The sequence below is a fragment of the Naumovozyma dairenensis genome, chromosome 11 (assembly GCF_000227115.2).
Source record: "Naumovozyma dairenensis CBS 421 chromosome 11, complete genome".
Classification (NCBI taxonomy): Eukaryota; Fungi; Ascomycota; class Saccharomycetes; order Saccharomycetales; family Saccharomycetaceae; genus Naumovozyma; species Naumovozyma dairenensis.
Window position 1 is genome coordinate 574,712 of NC_016489.1, and position 13,206 is coordinate 587,917.

The 13,206-nt window shown below is 35.1% G+C and overlaps 7 protein-coding genes across 7 annotated transcripts; 1 reads left to right on the top strand and 6 right to left on the bottom strand.

The window, feature by feature from the left end:
* Nucleotides 1–283: 283 nt before the first annotated feature.
* On the bottom strand, nucleotides 284–3,241 carry MSB2 (Msb2p; the record flags this gene model as incomplete). The annotated part of the gene is made up of 1 exon (XM_003672644.1): nucleotides 284–3,241. The coding sequence occupies one exon, from the start codon at nucleotides 3,239–3,241 to the stop codon at nucleotides 284–286; it is 2,958 nt and encodes a 985-aa protein (XP_003672692.1).
* A 1,210-nt stretch (nucleotides 3,242–4,451) lies between these two features.
* Nucleotides 4,452–5,654, bottom strand: MCY1 (putative cysteine synthase; the record flags this gene model as incomplete). The annotated part of the gene is made up of 1 exon (XM_003672645.1): nucleotides 4,452–5,654. One exon carries the CDS (start codon nucleotides 5,652–5,654, stop codon nucleotides 4,452–4,454), a length of 1,203 nt encoding a protein of 400 aa, XP_003672693.1.
* Nucleotides 5,655–5,995: 341 nt separating this feature from the next.
* Nucleotides 5,996–7,114, bottom strand: ERG26 (sterol-4-alpha-carboxylate 3-dehydrogenase (decarboxylating); the record flags this gene model as incomplete). The annotated part of the gene is made up of 1 exon (XM_003672646.1): nucleotides 5,996–7,114. The coding sequence occupies one exon, from the start codon at nucleotides 7,112–7,114 to the stop codon at nucleotides 5,996–5,998; it is 1,119 nt and encodes a 372-aa protein (XP_003672694.1).
* Nucleotides 7,115–7,942: 828 nt separating this feature from the next.
* EFM5 (protein-lysine N-methyltransferase) lies at nucleotides 7,943–8,695 on the bottom strand (the record flags this gene model as incomplete). Its single annotated transcript, XM_003672647.1, has 1 exon — nucleotides 7,943–8,695. The coding sequence occupies one exon, from the start codon at nucleotides 8,693–8,695 to the stop codon at nucleotides 7,943–7,945; it is 753 nt and encodes a 250-aa protein (XP_003672695.1).
* A 308-nt stretch (nucleotides 8,696–9,003) lies between these two features.
* On the bottom strand, nucleotides 9,004–10,017 carry ECT1 (ethanolamine-phosphate cytidylyltransferase; the record flags this gene model as incomplete). Its single annotated transcript, XM_003672648.1, has 1 exon — nucleotides 9,004–10,017. One exon carries the CDS (start codon nucleotides 10,015–10,017, stop codon nucleotides 9,004–9,006), a length of 1,014 nt encoding a protein of 337 aa, XP_003672696.1.
* A 660-nt stretch (nucleotides 10,018–10,677) lies between these two features.
* On the bottom strand, nucleotides 10,678–11,466 carry PRP18 (mRNA splicing protein PRP18; the record flags this gene model as incomplete). The annotated part of the gene is made up of 1 exon (XM_003672649.1): nucleotides 10,678–11,466. One exon carries the CDS (start codon nucleotides 11,464–11,466, stop codon nucleotides 10,678–10,680), a length of 789 nt encoding a protein of 262 aa, XP_003672697.1.
* A 292-nt stretch (nucleotides 11,467–11,758) lies between these two features.
* TFG2 (transcription factor IIF subunit TFG2) lies at nucleotides 11,759–13,015 on the top strand (the record flags this gene model as incomplete). Its single annotated transcript, XM_003672650.1, has 1 exon — nucleotides 11,759–13,015. One exon carries the CDS (start codon nucleotides 11,759–11,761, stop codon nucleotides 13,013–13,015), a length of 1,257 nt encoding a protein of 418 aa, XP_003672698.1.
* Between the last annotated feature and the right edge of the window lie 191 nt (nucleotides 13,016–13,206).

Genomic DNA, 13,206 nt, shown 5'->3' on the forward strand with positions numbered 1-13,206 from the left:
ATATTGTAAAAATAGATGTAAATAGATACATAGAAAAAAATATATATATATATTAATAATATAGAATAATTGTTTTTCTTTTTTCTTTTTCATTTTTCATTCCCTTTCATTTTCTTCATGGTATTAAAAAGAATTCTAAAGAATTCATGTTTTGAAAGACGAACGATTTTATGTTTTTTCAAAGGAGTGATGGAGGTTATTTTTTTTTTTTGAGTCTTTTCTCTTTTTTTTGATGTGCATTATCGGGTATCTATGGACTTTTGGTAGTTTGTTAGTTATTCATTTAGATGCCATTCCAACCTAACGAATTTTGTGACGCTATAGGTTTAGAAATTTTACCAATGGAGCCAGATTTTGACGGGCTTTTATTATTCATTTTTCCAGTGGAGGTTGTACTAGCAGCAACAGCAGCAGGAGCAATAACGTTATCAAAGTAATTATTATTACCATTGGTATTAACATTTATATCATTATTATTATTCATCCACATATTAACTTTCATTGAAGGAGTGATAGATTGACGATTTTCCATGTTAAACTTGTTAGATTTCTCCGAAAATGAACCAGATGATGAGGATGAAGAAGAATCATCTGGATATTTGATAGCAACTTGTTTGGCACGGCGTCTATTGATAAAATATCTGACAACAAGGATCATGAAAGTGATATATAATAAACCACCGATTACAACACAAACAATTAAAGCAGTCAATTTTTTCTTATTCAATGATGATCCGGAGTCACTTCCTGCCACTTTTGAATTTGATTTACTTGAATATTCTAAGCTACCAATATTTTCTGAGTCCATACTACCACTATCGTCTTTTGTACTATCTGAACTATCTGAATCTGGATTTTTGGAATGTGATCCTTTTGAAGATGAATTTGAATTATTGGAATCAGAATTATTTGAAGTTGAATCTGTAGATGATGATAATGAGTTGGTTAACAATCCTGTTAATGGTATATCTGAGGAGATCAAATTAGCTAAAGAACCCTTAGCTCCTTGATTTATTGTATATATTAAACTTGGAGTTGTATAGTCTTCAATTAAAGATGATAAAGTATCAATCATATCTGTTGGGAAATAAACTTTTGCTACTGTTACCAAGTAATTTAATGATGGATTTTGTAATGGCACTAATTGTAATACTGTAATGTTATTGAATGTATTATTAAATGGTGCGTTCAAGACATCAGGTAAAAACGAGAATATTTGAGCAGAGGATTTTGGATTAGCTACTATGAATTCATAATTTAATGGTTTCTTGAAGCCAATAGTAATTAATGAATAACCTTCTGGTTCAGGAATTGTTGTACCTACTGCAATAACTTGTGGTAATGTCTTTGTAGCAGTATTTGAAGTTGGTACAGAAGCAGATTCACTTGGTTGATTTGATTGAGTGATTAAAACTGTTGGAATCCACCAATTTGTATCGGAACTTGCTCTTGTTTGTGTAGGAGTGGTAGTCACACTTGGTGAGATAAAAGACGATTTCACCGGAGAAGCTGCACTGATTGGAGTAGATGGTTCGCTAGTAGTAGAAACTATATTAGAGATAACAGGCTTTGTAGTTACCGCCGGGATGACGGACGAAGTTTGAGTTTGAGTTTGGGTCTGAGATTGAGCTCCAGTTGATTTCTCTGTGCTTGAAGCTTCTTTTGGTGGGTTTATTGTATCTGGTGTGGGAAGTCTTTGTGAAGTTTTTGTTTCTGAAGCTATAGACTTAATTGATGTTAATGTTGTGGGCTCCTTTGTAGTTTGTGAAGAACCGATTGGTTGAATTTGAGAGACAAAGTTTGAATTTATTGATTGTGTAAATGTATTTGTGCTCTGTTCGGGAACCGGTTTAAAGGATGCAATAGAAGGAGGAACAACCTGTTGGTTTGTGGTAGTAGTAGTAGCGGGAGTAGTAGTGGTAAAAGAAGGAATCTGAGGAGTAGTTTGTGATGATACTTCTGAAACCACAGGCGGTTGAAGCATATTAGGTGTAGTAGTTTGTTGTTGTGTAGAAGTAGTGAAGGAGGAAACTTGGGATACAACTTGTGGAGTAGACACGATTTGGGATGTTGTTGCTGGAGTTTGAGGTTGTTGTTGCTGTTGATCTTCAAGTACTTTGGTTGATGTTGGAGTAGTAACAGATATTTGTTGAGGAATTGAAGTTGTAGATGTAGTAGATGATACAATTTGTGCTTCTGGCATAGTTGAGATAGTAGGTTGGTCTGGAATTTGGGAAGAGATTTGTTGAAGTGGTAATCTTGAAGTAGTAGTAATACTGTCAAGGACAGATGGTTGAACTGGTGGTTGGGCAATTGTAGACGAGATTGGAATAGAAACTATTGGTGGAGTAGAAATAGGTACATGAGAGACTATTGGTGTAGTAGTACGGACAGGGGCATCAGAAACTATCGATGGAGTAGAAACAGCAGAATTCGAAACTACAGATATCGGAGAAGGTATAGGTTCTGCCTCTGTCAATACCCCAAGGAATGTTGATGATAAAGGTGCAGATACCATTGATGGTGTATTTGTTGATATTATTGGTAGTTCAGTTGATACGACATCTGTTGAAATCTGTTGTGTGGAAGCTTCTAATGATTGTGATACTGTATCTGTTCCCGCCGTAAAAGTGAACGTTGGAGTGATATATGGAGTAGTACTACTAGTAGTAGAAGAAGAAACGATCGATGATATTGCTGATGTTTGAGGATCTACTGATGGTTGATAAGTGGATGGAGCTGGGAATGTAGATAATTGAGGAATTTGTTCTGTTGTGGTCTCAGTGTTTTGTACATCTTCAACACTGCTGGTTTCAGACACTTGTAAAGGAGTCGATACAGACACTTCAGTTATTTCTGGTGTCAGGGTACTTGTTGTTGTGGGTGTCATAGTAGCACTCTCGATTATCTTAGTATCTTGAGAAGTCAAAACACCTATATCACTACTGGAAACAACAGCATTATCGGGAGCTGTAGTAGTAGTGGTGACGAGGTTCGTCAACGAAGGAGATATGGTTATGGCTGTTGGGGCCTGTACGTTTGAGAGTATGATCTCGCTTATGCCAATTTGAGTAGAGGAGGTCATAGATACCGCAAGATCAAGTTGCGTCGTGGACGGATTTGATAGATCTATTGTTGATTTTATTGAAGTGGCGGCAAGTATACTTGTTCCTATGCTAATATCATTGGCTTTAGATTGTTGTAGTTGGTATAGATGTATTGGCAAATAATGGAACAGCATTCCCACCTTGTGTTAGATTCGAGAGTGAAAGTGTGAGCAAAAGTGTTAATAGCGAACGCATTTTTTTTTCTTAGGTATTTGATAGTATATCTGGAGATATATTATAACTTTCGTGAAAAAGGAGTGAATATTAAAGTTGGTATTATTTTGGATGAAGTACAGCTGCTGTTAGCAGAAATGAAAAATGAAGATAAAAAATGGAAGAGACGAAGTAGATTGATGTGTTTATGGGTTTATACAATCTAGCGATAGATTGTGAAACTAAGAATGAAAAATGAATTAGTGACGATGACTCTTGCTTCGGTTGTTGTTCGATTCTTCAATTGGGATACGCCTATGTCCTGTGTGAGTTGAATGAACTGGGATTGAATATATATTATTATGACAATGAAAGACTTAGGAAAGACCACCTGTTTCTCACAATAGGGCAATCTCTAATATAGCAGATAATATATTCACTTGGGTAGCAGCGGCAAATGGTGTCTAGGAAGCAGTAGTATTTCTCCAGAATCTAATCTCTCGAGCGATTCTTCTCTTCACCTCTTCACCTCTGGTCTGCTCTGCTCTTGTCTTCTGTCCGTAGTAACTAATAGCTGTTCTCACTTGTTGAATTTCAAATTCCGCAACTTTTCAAATTTAAAAAAACATGAAACAAATTTACAATTTTTCGCGTCTTTTACCTAATCGGGTAATTCCCCAGATGATCCCCCCCCTCTGCGATTTACGTGACACAAAAAGAGAATTTAATATAATATAAAATATAATAAATAAAAGTACAAGTAGAACACAAATAAAAAGGGTCTGGACCCCCCATCGAGAGAACTGGATACTTTGGGGGATTCTGGATCCCTTTTCTAAGTAGATCGATTGGTCCTTGAAGAATGTAACCCAATATGGAAACATATCTTCCCTTTACACTTCCCGTTATAAGCTAATTCGGGATACTAACTAGTAACTTAGAAGTTAATTCGAGTATATTATTACTATTTCTGTAACTTGGAGCATGGATGTTATACCTAATCGAGATCGAAATCAATCAAAATATATATTGCAATCATGTATGTTGGTACCTATGTTGGTACGTCGCTTTATATAAATTGATATATGGTCCTGTTAAGTGAGGGACGATCAAATGTATAAGACACTGAAGAAAAACATCTTTATTTTTTGGTGTATGCAAATAAATAAATGAATGAATAACTGGATGAAACTACGCTTCCATGACTTTATCAAGACTAATATCACGTTCCACATCTCTTGCTTCTTTCCAAAATTTACTTAAATGTCTTGATCCACTATCACAAGCAATGATGACTATTCTTGAACCTGGTTTCAAATTACGTGACAAATCAACGGCAGCGACTGCATTAATTGCAGTACTACTACCAACGAACAAACCATCATTCACAGAAAGATATTTCGCCATACGAATAGCTTGTTTATCAATCACTCTTATTGACTCGTCTATAAATGATTCACCAAGATGGAAATTTTTGGTAATCCGATTTAATCCAATACCTTCAATTATAGTATCCACTTGATGCCTTCTTCTTGTGCCTTCCTTTTCCACATAATCATACATTACACCATAATTGATCCTATTAAAGAAACCAGATCCTTGAGGATCAGCTAATACAACATGACATTTCCCATGTAAATTTTTCGCCTCTTTCAAATATTTGGATACCCCAGAAATGGTACCACCTGTACCACATCCAGCAATAAATGCATCAATATGACCATCCATTTGTTTCCAAATCTCAGGTCCTGTAGTTTCATAATGAACTTTCCAATTAGCCTCATTCTCAAATTGATCGGCAAATACACCTTTAGCACCAGAATGATCCTTTAACAGTGTATCACAAGCCTTCTTTGCTGCATTAACATATTGATCTGGATCCACAATACTTGCTGGTTTAACTTTATTCACCGTGGCACCAAGACTCTCTAGTAATGATAATTTTTCTAATGATGTATCGTCAGGTAAAGAAATATGAGCTCTATACCCTAAGCTATTACATATCATTGCAATGGAAATCCCAGTGGATCCACTCGTACCTTCGAATACCCAGCCTGGTTGACCTCTTATTAATTGACCTTGCGATTCTGCAGTCTTAATAATATTTAAAGCAACACGATCTTTTGCACTTCCTGCAGGGTTACAAAGTTCCATCTTGGCGTATATTTCCATTCCTGTGGCTTTCGAAAGGGATTTTATCTTCACCATGGGAGTGTTGCCAATTAATTCTTCTACACCATCTTTGATAGTTGGTATTTCTTTATCTTTTTGATATTGTTTTGATAGTTGGTATGTCGTATATCCTGCTACTATAAGAGAAGTTGCGGTTATGGTTGCAGTGGAGAGGATGGTTCGCCACGAGTTAATTGTTTGCAGATTGTTAGATTCAGGCATTACTATTCACTTGTTTGCACGTTTACAAGTTCTTCTTTGTTTTCTTTTGGATGACTCTTGTCATCATTTTTAATACAACTTTTAATAACTGTGAAGTTTTCCACTTACATAACATAAGGGCTATCGGATCCCGTTAACATTAATTTTAACGTGAACTGGACGTCGCAATTCCAATTACACTTACAATTGCAGAGCAGAACAAAGGGAAGGGAACAGACAAGCAAACAAGCAAATGAGAAGAAGTGATATTCCTCTCTATTTAGAGTTGTAATTTTTTTACATATTTCCATTAACAATCAGTTCTAGTCTATACATTTATATATATATATACACGTGAGCTTTTATAAACCTTCATCCATCCATGCTAAAGTATTTTTAATTCCTTGTTCAATATCTACATTTGGCTTATAACCTAATAAGGTCTTTGCCTTTTCAATATTATGATAACGAGATGCACAAACGATCTTCACTCTGAAAGGTGTTAACCCTGGTTCTTTACCTAACAATTTAGAAAAGAATTCAGAAAGATAACCTGCCAAGATTGCAACGGGTCTTTTCAAAACAATAACTTTCTTATCGATATGACCATCAGCTTTCCAAACTGTCCTTGCTAATGACCAAAAATAAGTAGGTGTATCATTTGTAATGAAAAAAGTTTGACCAGCAATTTTTGACACAACATCTCTATTATAATCTTTTGTACTAACTTCATTATTATCATTATTATTCTGTAGGTTTAAAATTTTTTGTACCGCTAAAACATGAGAATCAGCCACATTACCAGCATAAGTCCAATCAAACAAATTATTATTATCACCCAATTGGAATTTCGATTGACCTAATTTTGCAACAGTTCTTAACCCAGGTACTAATTGTCTATCACCAGGCCCAAAGATCCCAGCAGGTCTTAAAGCTACTGTATAGAATCCATCACCTCCCTCTTCGGTATCCATTGAATTAGCTTTTAATACCATATCTTCGGCAATGGCTTTTGTTTCATTATATGCATCCATAGGTACTTCAGGGATAGGCCAAGTTTCATCACCATTATGAATATCTTGTCCATTGAAAATGACACCTGCTGATGAAGTATATACTAATAATTTAACGAAATGATTTTTCGAACATACATCAAGAACATTACGTGTCCCTTGGACGTTTACTTTTTCATAAATCTCAGAAGGTTGACCATGCATTGGGGATGCAGAATGAACGATTACTTGAGCGTGGCTTGATTGAACTGCATGATTGACGTCGTTGAAGGAAGTTAAATCACCTTGGTAGAAGTTGATATCCGATGGATTGAAAGTGAATTGTTTTGATAATTTTTCAGGTAGTGGTCTCACATCGAATACATTGATCGAGGGTCTTGGAGTCATGTCATAAAATTTTTGGATTAAATGTAGACCTAAGAAACCTGAACCACCTATTAATAGTACCGAATCGAATTTTTCTGTCATTGCGTGGGTGTGTTGGTTTGTGTTTATATTGATGCCTAATTGTAAGCAGCACAGATAGAAAATGTCACATATATCTATACTTTAAAATCTCCCCTTGTTCGACAAGTATCCTTTATATAATCTTATATTTCTTATATATATCCTTACTTACTTACATACATACATACATACATACTCAGGTAAACGAATACGACACACAGTTTCAGTTTAAACGATTTCCCATTTTCCTCGAAGGCGGCTCTCGGCGGCTATCGGCGTTTACCTTTTTACCTGTTCAGATTCAGATTTATTATGGGATTTAATATGGGGCAACCGTGCAGACCACATGATATAACTATAACAGATTCATAATTACCACCGCCATCTGAGATTATATATATAAGTCAGTCACTCAGACGGGTTAACGACAGTATCTGTCCCTTATCATCTATCGATTGTTGTGGTGGTAACTCGAAAACATGATCTGTCTAAGGCTATTGTTTCTACTGTGGATAACACAAGATTCAGCACTTCTATAGCTCGCGTCTACGTGATCAATCTTTATTACTTAATTATATTTTACACAGGATGTATAATTACTATATGCATGCTCATTTATAAGTTGACCTTAATGTATACCTTTCCTTATAATGGAGGCTCCATACTTACTGGTTTTTCTTCAGCGTCGCATCATTTATATTCGCACCCTGCTGGGGGATAACCGCTAGTCTATTATACAATATCGATTCTATTCTATTGACATATATACATATACATGTACATATGCATATAAATGGGAGAGGGGGTATGTGTGTGTGCCTTTCCACCCGGCAGCCCAGACGTAGGATCCTACTGCTTTGGGTCAAATTTCCAATGAGAACATTCAAAATTAGCATAACATCTAAACTCATTACTTAACCCATTCCCATGTTCAGGAAGGAAAGTAGTGATCTTAGTATCAGGATATACTTTAGATATAATTTCATGCATTCTTTCACCTGTACATGACATCAGGCGATGTTTCAAGACACCATTTTTCGTCTTGGCATTGTTGCCATCACCTTTTGGTGCTAACAAAGTCTTTGCTGTAATCGATGATTTGGTTTGACAATTTTCATTCAAGAATGGTGGATCAATCAACAATCTATCCACTTTCCCCTTAATATCACTATCAAATTCATCAGGTGTCTTATAATCATAAAATACAAAATGTTCCTTCCCTGCTAATAATTCAAATCTTTTATCGTATTCGAATAAATAAATATGTTTCGTTGGTATTTCAGAATCAGGTCTTTTTTGAATAGCAGCGTAAACAGATGGTGCACTGACCACTGCAATAACAGTATCTTCATCTGCACCTTCCAAAAGAGCATCCGCTAATATATCCGCGGTAGAATCACTATACCAAAATTGAGATAATTGCCAATCCTCTTTGAAAAGATTCATACCTTCTTCCCTTTTCTTCTTTTGATACGTTTCATCTGTTGCATCATATAATTTATCAAATTCCTTTTGACGTTCCTCTTCTTCTTGCCTAAATTCTTGAAGAAGTGCTAATGTGTCTGCAGGAAGTGATAATTCGTTAAAATCAAAATCTGACATCTCCTTTTACTGCTTTTTCTCGTTCTTTATCTACCTCATACAAAAGAAAACAAACTATAATAAATATTGTTTCTTACCTTATCTTATCCTTCATCGTCAACTTTTCTTTAAGTTAGAATAACGTTGTTGTTACTGGAAAGAAAAAAAAATAAAAAATAAAAATAAAAAATTCTTAAAAAGATCTCACCGGAGTACCTCATCGCAGGGCCACACAATGTGGGAACCTTTAAATAACTAGATGAACCTTGTGTGGAGCGTAATGCAATGATTAATATATAATTAATATAGATGTTATATGATATTCTTTTTTACATAGTCATACCTTTCTGAATGTTTCGCTTGGTATATACATCACGTTGACCTTCAATACGACCTATGATAATTTCCTTAGTTAAATAGACACTAAACGTACCGCCATCGATTAATTCTCGAGAATCCATCTTATAAACTTTCGAAAATATATCAGGTTGATCTGTTATAGAACAGTCTGGCTCCATCACAATACCATCCACATATTTACAACTGAGAACACTTAACGCTCTTTCCTTTAATGTCATTATAGTATTTCCAGATTCAGATGATACCGATGGAGTCTTGATACCAGCTATCAGCTTTTTATCTGGTGCCAATGCTAATTTAATCTTCCTCAATTGATCAATATGACCGACATGGAATAAATCAAAATCACCAATTACTAAAACAGTATCCTCTAATTTCATCTCAAATCCACCTCCAACAACTTGACATTCTTGACTCAAATTTTTATCAAAAACATAACAATGTTTATCAAATCCATTTGCTCCAAGACTACAGAATTCTAATTCATTTACTGTTGGACGATAATCTTCATCATTTGGTCCTGGTACAATCCCAGTCAGTATTCTTTGAATAATTTCAGTCGTACTAACACCATACGTTCTTTTAACAACTTTAAAACGATCCATCTTCTTCATAACATGATAACAATCCACCCCATTAGCATCTAAAGTAATATCATCACCATGGACCACATATTTACAACGAAATCTATCCATCCAAATAGGATCAGTCACATAAGGAGCATCTTCCAAAACAGCTGAACACCATCTAATACTTTTTGCATGAGCATACCTTTCTGGACCATTCATCACTGGAGGTGCACCTTTATTATAATTGATATCAGTATCATTATGAACACCAACAAATAATCGAGATTCATCCTTATGAGCTCTTAACCCAGTTTGACGTGCTTGTAACATGGCACAGGCATGACCATGATGAACAAAATCAAAACATCCATCAATCCATAATCTATTTGCATCATTTTCATAATTCATCGTCATTAATCATTACCTCTTTTGTAAGTCTACTTTATCCTTTGTCATTGTTACATGTATCTATCTATATTCGTATATATATATCATATATAAATAAACAGTTTTTTACGTCAAATCTCGCTAAGAATCTCGACTTCCGAGAATTTGATTCAATAGCTCAATAACTATACGTACGTAGCATGTTAAAGAAAAGGAAGTCTTTCTGTATTCACAGCCGATACGAGATAAACCACAATGAGAGTTGATGATGCTTCCAAGCTTCACCAATTGTTTTGTATACTTTTTGCAAAGATCAAAGACTTTACCCTGGAACTGCGCCTCCTCTAAACATCATTACAAAGGGATCGAATCTTGCCCTTCAAAAAGTGTCACTATCTTATTGAAAAGCTATTCTCATAATAAACCGTTTTCAATCATTCAACGTTAGACAGAATGTGCTGGACGATTGTCGCGTATTTCACCACGAATTAGTGTTCCCTTTTTGTATTTTTTATGCAGTATATATCATGAGGAACTAGAGTATAGCAGACAATTAAACATAGCTGTATCAGCTTGTTAAAACTTCCTTCATTGAAACTCTATTTTTGTTAATGATCTTTTGAAAGTGCTGATATAATGACATTGCACTGGAATGATAGTACTCGGTACCGTAGTTGAGAATTGTCATTACTTCTTTTTTAATATTGGGCTTTGATGCTTAAGAAACCAATCATGGAAACTGATTAGCCTCTTAATACTTGTAATCCATAATCTAGTAACTTCATCAATCATGACATTGGCTCTTTGAACTTGTCCCCTAATTTTTGAATGAGCACTACGTTCATGAATACCAATTTGTGTAACACCAATTGGCCAAGCAACATTTCCCAAACTTAATTTCATGTACGATTCAATAGCTGAATTGATTTCATTAGTGTCCACAGTTGCTTGTTGTAAATGGTATACTATTGTCGCTAAAGATATTAGTAAATCAGATTCTAAACTACATTTCCGTAATTTGACAAATAATGGGAACAAATTTCTCTTCGTCTCATTTAGTAGCTCTGGATGATACTTCTCAGAATTTGCTCCCCATTCCTTCAACAACGTATGAAGGTACAAATTACATTGCATAGATACATGGGTTAAAATATCTTGGTTAGTTTCACCAATTCTTTCAGGATCTATAGTCATATCCATATGATTCTCTTTGTTCATTATAGCCTCGATTCTTTTTGGTCTGGTTTCTAGTCGTTCAGATACTGGATTCGCCATTGGTAGTGCATTCTCCAGTTTCGAGTTTTTTATATGCACTGGACCGTTAGATACATTTATAACCGGGTCTAATGTAACACTCTCCTGTTCGCTAGAATTGCTTTCATTGAGATTCTCGATAGGTTTCTTTTCAACTTCCTTCAATTCATCCCTTTTCTTTGATATTTCCTTTTCTAAAAAACTACCTATATCGAAATTCATGATAGAGCCGTCTTTGTATGAAGTTGCTGAAGGCTTCCTTCTTACTATTGGGAGCTACATAGTAAGCTCTACATTCTATGTGTATGTATATTCAATATGTCATCCATTATGTTAAACAAATGAAAACATTTCACTGCGAAGCGCTATATACGTATTGAAAAGAAAAAAACTGCTTTAACAATGACCATATCAAACTACTCCTTAACTTGCATGCATACATTCATTTGATCAAAAGAAAGTAGAAAGGGAAACACTCACCCACTTTTCTCTGCCACGATCTAAATACCACATAATGTCTGAAAATAGTCCTGCACCCGTCCTTGCAAATAAACCAGTTAACACAGGTATCACTGGCAGCAACACTGCTTCTGCTACCGCTGAAAATGATTCTGGAGATGAATATTTATCTCAAGAAGAAGAAGTCTTTGATGGTAACGATATTGAGAATAATGAAACTAAAGTCTATGAGGAAAGTTTGGATTTAGATTTATCTCGTAGTAATAGACAAGTTTGGTTAGTTAGATTACCCATGTTTCTAGCGGAAACTTGGAGAGATCGTAATAATTTACATGGACAAGAATTGGGGAAAATTAGAATTAATAAAGATGGTAGTAAAATTAAATTAATATTGAATGAAAATGAAAATGATACTATACCGCATGAATATGATTTGGAATTGACCAAGAAGATTGTGGAGAATGAATATGTATTTACTGAACAAAATTTAAAGAAATATCAACAACGTGAAAGAGAATTGGCTGCTGATCCTGAAAAGCAAAGACAGGCTTATTTGAGAAAGCAAGAGCGTGAGGAAGAATTAAAGAAGAAGCAACAACAACAAAAGAGGAAAAATCATAGGAAAAGATTCAATCATAGAGTTATGACAGATAGAGATGGTAGAGATCGTTATATTCCATACGTAAAGACTATCCCAAAGAAGACTGCAATCGTGGGGACAGTATGTCATGAATGTCAAGTCATGCCTTCCATGAATGACCCAAACTATCATAAAATTGTGGAACAAAGAAGGAATATTGTCAAGACTAATAATAAGGAAAGAATTACTACTTTGGCCGAGACTGTTGGTGTTACTATGAGCCATACAGGTATGTCAATGAGATCTGATACATCTAATTTCTTGAAAGTTGGCCGTGAAAAGGCAAAAAGCAATATCAAATCCATTCGTATGCCAAAGAAGGAAATTTTGGATTATCTATTCAAGTTATTTGATGAATATGATTATTGGTCCTTAAAAGGTTTGAAAGAAAGGACAAGGCAACCAGAAGCTCACTTGAAGGAATGTTTGGACAAAGTTGCCATTTTAGTTAAGAAGGGACCATATGCTTTCAAATATACATTAAGACCAGAATATAAGAAATTAAAAGAAGAAGAAAGAAAGGCTACTCTGGGAGAATTGGCAGATGATCAAACTGGAGGTGGTCAAACCAATGCACAAGGAACGATGAGCGAAAGGGATCAATTATTACAACGTCAACAAGAGGAAGATGATGCTGAAGAGGAAGAAATTGAGATGGAAGATGTTGTTTAAATCGTTATCTTTATTTCAAAATCACAGTACAGTCACTACATCTTTGATTGAAGCATGTTCGTGTATTTTCCCATGACTGCTATATTTGTCAATCCGTACATCATATTTTACATCCATACATCTTTATAAATATGTACCGCTTTAATTTGATTTTTGTTTATCAAAGGCGTCGCGCGGACCGGGATAGGAAT